A 6000-nucleotide genomic window follows, 5' to 3' on the forward strand; every position below is an offset into this window, starting at 1 on the left:
TTTCTTTGGGATGGTGCTGATTGCTGCCTTCTGTACAATGTCATGAACCTCCGTCCATAGTTCTTCAGGCTATCAACTCTAGTTCCTTAAACCTATTCTTCACTTCCACTGTGGTTATACAGAATAGCAAATTTAACTGGCTGACAACATATTCCTCTCCTGTTGCCCAACCAACCCCTAATGCCACTCTGGTTATGCATACTCAACTTCCACAAGTCCTTATAAATCACAACCTGCCCTTTTAGCTCAACAGGCCAGGAGAACTACTGCAAAGTCATTTGTTTAGGAAACCCAGAAAATTGTACAAAGTTTGCAAAAACAAAAACAAACCCTAGGCTTGCAAACCCTCATATAACTCCAGTGAGTATGCCATAGAATAACAGGAAATGTGACAAATCAGAGCAAATGTTCAGAGAACATGAATTATTTTAGCTTTGCATCATGTTTCCTATCAGCACAGTGTACTGAAAAATATTAAAAGGCAGTTTTATATTGGGACAAAGGGGACCCTGGAGGCATTTCATTCTGCCACAAGAAATATGAAATCCATTCAGCTGGCCCAGGTCTCAACCTATTGGACTTCACTAAGTTCACCCCTCCAGATTTAGTCTGTCCCTCCCTCCAGCACATCCAGGATTCCTTTTAATTGCCACAAACTGATTAGGATGGGAATTAAAAGGTATATTTATCTGGTAACCTGAAATTCAGACCCTCCTGCTTCTTAAAAGACTTTTCTACAGTAGGTTGTCAAAGGCTTTCATGGCTGGAGTTCATTAGTTGTTGTGGATTTTCCAGGCTGTATGGCTGGGGTCTTAGCATAGTAGTACCTGATGTTTTGCCAGCAGCTGTGACAGCAAAGTTCTCTCACTTTGACACATAGAGAACTCTTTCAGTGTTATACCTCTGAGGATGCTGGTCACAACTTGCTGGCAAAACATCAGGTACTACTATGCCAAGACCATGTCCATACAACCCAGAAAATCTACAACAACTAACAACTTTTCTACAAATTACAAATTGTCCTGCTAGTTCAATCACCATGGGTGTAGGGGGTAACCTTGGAGATCTCACTTGTTAGAGTAATTCAAACCTAGATAGGCTACCTTCTATTTGTATCTTGGTAAGTATTGCCAACTTGGGCTTTTATATATGGGTGGTAAGATTAACCACAACACCAATTTCAGAAAAAAAAAGTAGTGTCATGAAAACAATAGCCATGTGGGGGTTTGCCAAGGGTGAACTGTCCCCTAAACCAGCCCTCCAGTCTCAACATATAACCTAGTTAGGCTTGCCAGTCCCCAGGTCCCAGTGGGGGATCCCCCAGTTTTGCGGGCTTCACCCTGCCCCCAACTGCTGGGGGAAGCCCTGCCTCAGCAGCCAAGATGTTTCTTTAGATCTTCACAGGTCTAGAAGCCTGCAAACTCCTTGTGTTTTAAAATGTGGGTGTGCCTTTAAATTTGAGTGGGAAGTAAAAGCTGCATTGGGAGGGGCCAGCAGCAGAGTTGCCTGTGTGAATGAGTGATAGCGCAGTCCCTCTGCTTGTTTTGCTTTCATTTCAGATGTCTTTGCATAGGAACCAGGGCCAGTAAATGTGTGTGCATGTTTGAGTGAGAGAAAGAAAGCGAGCACAGTCCCTGTGCTTGTTCTGCATTCGTTTCAGATGTCTTTGTATAGGAACCAGAGCCAGTAAGTGTATGTGCGTGAGAAAGCACAGTCTCTGTGCTTGTGTTGCATTTGTTTCAGACATCTTTGTATAGGAACCACCTCTCTTTTGTTTTATTTGCCTGTGTTAGTCTAAAGAACTTGGTGGAAATACAGCAGTTCCTGTGAGCCACTGTCTCCTGGGAAACTGACCCCTAGAGTCTGGAGAGGTTTCTCTGAGGCCTGCAAGGCCATTTCATGAACCAGCCTTGAGCACAGAAAAGGGAAAGCAGAACATGATTAGTGACACTAGACCCAGATTCAGGAGAAGTTTTATAAGCAACTTCTGAGCAAAGAAAAATAAAATTGGTGATTAGAATATGTTAAGAGGTGAGCAGAACAACTTTATCATTTGCAAAATTTTCTGTTCAAGCTTTGCTCACGCTTGTACAGTTGTCCGTCATCTTACTGACCTCTTCCCTTGAAGTCTGACTACTGCAGAAGAATTGCAAAATCTTTTTCATTCCATGATGTGTTCACTCACAAAAGCACAGAGATTCTCTATTAGGGTTAGAGTTGCTAGCTCCGGGTTGTGGGAATCCTAGGGAATTGGGGGTGGAGCTTGGGTAGGAACGGGACTTCAGTGGGGTACAATGCTATAGAATCTACCCTCCAAAGCATCCATTTTTTTCCCCATGGGAACTGCTGTCTGTAGTCTAGAGGACCCCCCCCAGGTCCCACCTAGAGGCTGGCATCTCTATTCTCTATGTAAAACTTGCTCTGTAACTTTCTGAGTACTTGACAAGGCAGTTTTAGTTTAGCCACTGAACATTCCCAGACTGCAAATTCACCTTGCAAAGTTGTACATTTTATACAGTTACCAAGAGCAAAGTCATTTCATCACATAAGTAACTGGAAAACAAAAGTTTTTGTTAATGTCTGCTACTATATAGATATTTTCTACCCTCATTCCACTTTATTTGCTTTCTTCCTATTTAAGGAGGAGGAAATATGAGCACAATCATCTTTGTCTCAAACTGTTTCCTAAGCAGGAAGTTGCCTTTTTGTTGAGAACTATTACTTACCCAGCTAGGACAATGAAAAAATCCAGACGATTCCATGTGTCTCCCAGGTAGCACTTCTTCCCAAAAATCCCTAGTGCAATCATCTTGATTATCATTTCCACAGCAAAGAAGGCAAAGATAAAGTCATCAAAACTCTGGAAGATATAGAAATGGAACAAGATGTTGTATCTGGTGATTGGGATCTGGATCCTGAATCAGTAGCAGTAGCAGTTATCTGGAGGACCTGACCTCAAGGAAATCATCATTAGACATATTTTTTTTCTGTGGAAAGGATTGCCAGCTATATCATCAAAGTGGACAGCTATGAAAACACTGCATTTATGGGACAGGAGTGAGAGTTGCATTGAAATGTGGCTATCTGCTTTGAATTTTCCACCAGGAGCAGGGGAAGAATATTTGTACAGTAGGGTTGCTGACTCTGGATTACGAAATTTCTAAAGATTTTTTTTTTTGGGGGGGGGTGGAACCTGGAGATGGTGGGGTTTGGAGAAGGTCAGTGGGGTATAATGTCATAAAACCCATCCTCCAAAGCAGCCATTTCTCCAGGAATCCGCATCTCTGTTGTCTGGAAATTAGCGCTAGGAAATCTTTGCGCCCCACTCCCTGCCCCAAAGATGACAACCTTACTTTGGACCCAGGACCGGCTCGCCCACTAGGCAAACTAGGCACCAAATTGGGCTCCACACCCCCTCCCAGTGCCCCAGGCAAGCACCTAGTTTGCCTGCCTCCTCCGCCCGCCAGTCACTACCGCCGCCCGCCACCACCGCTGCCGCCTGCCCCTCTGTTCCCTTCCTTTCACCTCCCCCCCTGCAGATCTGTGCCCCCCGTGCCTGCTCCCCCTCCCTCCCTTCCCCACCCATGTTGATTTCAATGCCAGAACCGGCTCTAGTGCCGCGTTCCGGCTATCTAAAGCCCCCCCCCCCCCAAGCCGATCACTTGATCGTGGGTAAAACCGCACTGCAGGGCCTCGCTTGCAGTCTGTCAGGACCAGCGTCCTGAAAGGGCAGTCCCGCTGCCACTGACTCCTCTCCCATCTAGGACCTTCCATACTGTTCGGACCTTCCGTACAGTTTTGCAAATAAGCCCGCTTCATTGGGGTAGGGCGGGATATAAATCGAATGAAATGAATGAAATAAGTAGTTTCTTGATAAGAATAAAAGTGTAGTGTTTCCACAGCATAATGCAAAAGTAGAAAATGCCTGTACCTGGAGAATCTTGCAGCGTGGGGAATCACAGCCTGTATCTTCACACGGATGAAACATGCCCAGCGTAACACAGTTGAGGAGAATCACCAGCATGCTAGCCCTTTCAAACCAGGTGCACAGGCAATTCGTCAAGGAAAACAACCAACATTTCAGAATGACAGTTAAGTAATAGCCGTTAGCTCCAAAACCACTGTATTATTAGACATCAGGGAAATAATGAAGATGAAAAGACAGCTTGTTTTTCCTATGTCCTTTTTTTTGGAAGGTAACTATTTCATGTACTGAATACAGTTCCACATACTGGTTGGCAGCATGTGTTACTGCCAGGAGTCAAATAACGATATTTTCGATATTTACCACATTCATAGAAAATGATACAGACTATTATGCAGACTGTCTCTTCCCAGTATTTCTTCCCAGTATAGGCTCTTCCCAGTATTTCTTCACATGTGTTACTATCACTGAGGTTATACAGTGCCATTACTAACTGCCTTTTCTTGAAGCTTCAAACACTTCTATGTATTACAGACTCAAAATGGCAACCAGTGTTGCTAAGCAACACAAAGACGTTAACTGTTCCGGTTTCTCCAGGACACACCATATTTTGTTAGAAATTTTGTGTGGGTGACTACAGAAGGTTCTGAAAATGTTAGCCAGTTTTGTTGCTGTTTTAAACTATGGCCTTTTCACATTACTGTTCTAAACCAGATGTTATTCGTTGTTGGCCCAATTTTGAGTAAAGCAATACAGGGACGGAGGTTTCATACATTGAATTTCCTTTCATTAATGAGCTGTCTCTAAAACACTATGGTCATTTCAAACAGTGCTACTTTCCACTGCACCCTTTTCCACCACGCAATCTTTCTTGGATTTTTTTTTTTTAATTCTAAGTTGAGCACTATAGTGCTAAACTGATGTAGCATTTCAGCACTATAGCAGCATTACTGAGATACATTGACTCCATTGAGATACACTGAGATACATTGACTCACATAGCACTGAAGTGATACATTGGTTTAGCTCTATAGCGTTCAACTTAGAATGTTTTTAAAAAGTAAAAAAAAATTCCAAGAAAGATCACATGGTAAAAAAGGATGGTGGTGTTGGGGGAAAAGCTGCATTGTAGGAAGTGCTGTGGACATTTTAAACAGCATACCACAGTGATTCAGAAGCACAACAAAGGGTCAGAAAATGGAATAAAGTAGTTTCCCTCAAAACCAGCTCAACCATGCTTTGCTAATCTTATGAAAGTGGTTTTATATGAACAGGTAAATAAAATCTGCTAGCAGCCAGTTACTAAAACAAGTCCATCTGAAATGACAGAAAAAATCCATTAGTAGCCAGTTACTACAACAGAATACAAAGGCAGATTGAAAAGGGCTTACATTTGACCAGAGCCAAACTCAGTGACCACTCTATTTTTGCCAACACTTTCATAGCAAATGATTTTCTCACCTATGCGGGACTTAAAAATTAAATATAAATGGCTACAATCAGGCAAATTATACTTCCAAAAGGCTCCACTTCATATACAGCATATGATGCAGCCTCGGGTGAATTATTACTCTCCAAGTTAATTCCCTTCTCCCCAGCATCGAGAGTAAACAAGAGAAAGGAATGCTCTCCTCTCGTCTCTTTAAGGACAACCCGTGCTTGTGCTGAGGAAGGCCATGTAAACTTGGAAGAAAGTATGGATTCTATCTAAAAAGAAACTGAAGCAACAAGAAAATGGAAAAGTTGATGAAATTTATAATTTATATCTCAAGACTTTTCTTTCGGAATTTATGGTTGGGCGGGGTCAGCTGGTGCGAGCATTTGGGTAATTTTCCTCCATAGCTAATTCAGTCCAGGTGGAAGGAGGGAAGTACCTTAACCCTTGAGAATTATTTTGTTAGAATATTGTTAGAATTTAATTTTATTGATTTGTTTTTGAGAGCAGAAGGAAAAATGAAGTTATAGAAGAAGAAGGAAATATTGAATGGTTGTGATATTAAACTTTAAAAATGTGTTAGGGAAGATAGTATTGTTAAGCTTAATTATTCCTCTACTAAAATAATAATAATAAAAAA

General features: G+C 42.1%; 1 protein-coding gene across 3 annotated transcripts in view; it reads right to left on the reverse strand.

Moving 5' to 3' along the window:
* CACNA1G (calcium voltage-gated channel subunit alpha1 G) overlaps positions 1–4059 on the reverse strand; it is a 313913-nt gene extending 309854 nt beyond the window's left edge. For 2 of the 3 annotated variants that reach the window (XM_060251974.1, XM_060251975.1), the window contains exons 1-2: positions 3932–4038; positions 2727–2860 (exon numbers count right to left, since the gene is read on the reverse strand). In XM_060251974.1, coding sequence (XP_060107957.1) covers positions 2727–2860; positions 3932–4024 — 227 coding nt within the window. In that variant the 5' untranslated portion in view covers positions 4025–4038. Of the gene's footprint in view, positions 1–2726; positions 2861–3931 lie in introns of all 3 variants that reach the window. The other variant, XM_060251973.1, reaches the window with a different exon arrangement.
* Positions 4060–6000: the final 1941 nt, after the last annotated feature.

The sequence above is a fragment of the Heteronotia binoei genome, chromosome 13, assembly GCF_032191835.1.
Source record: "Heteronotia binoei isolate CCM8104 ecotype False Entrance Well chromosome 13, APGP_CSIRO_Hbin_v1, whole genome shotgun sequence".
NCBI lineage: Eukaryota > Metazoa > Chordata > Lepidosauria > Squamata > Gekkonidae > Heteronotia > Heteronotia binoei.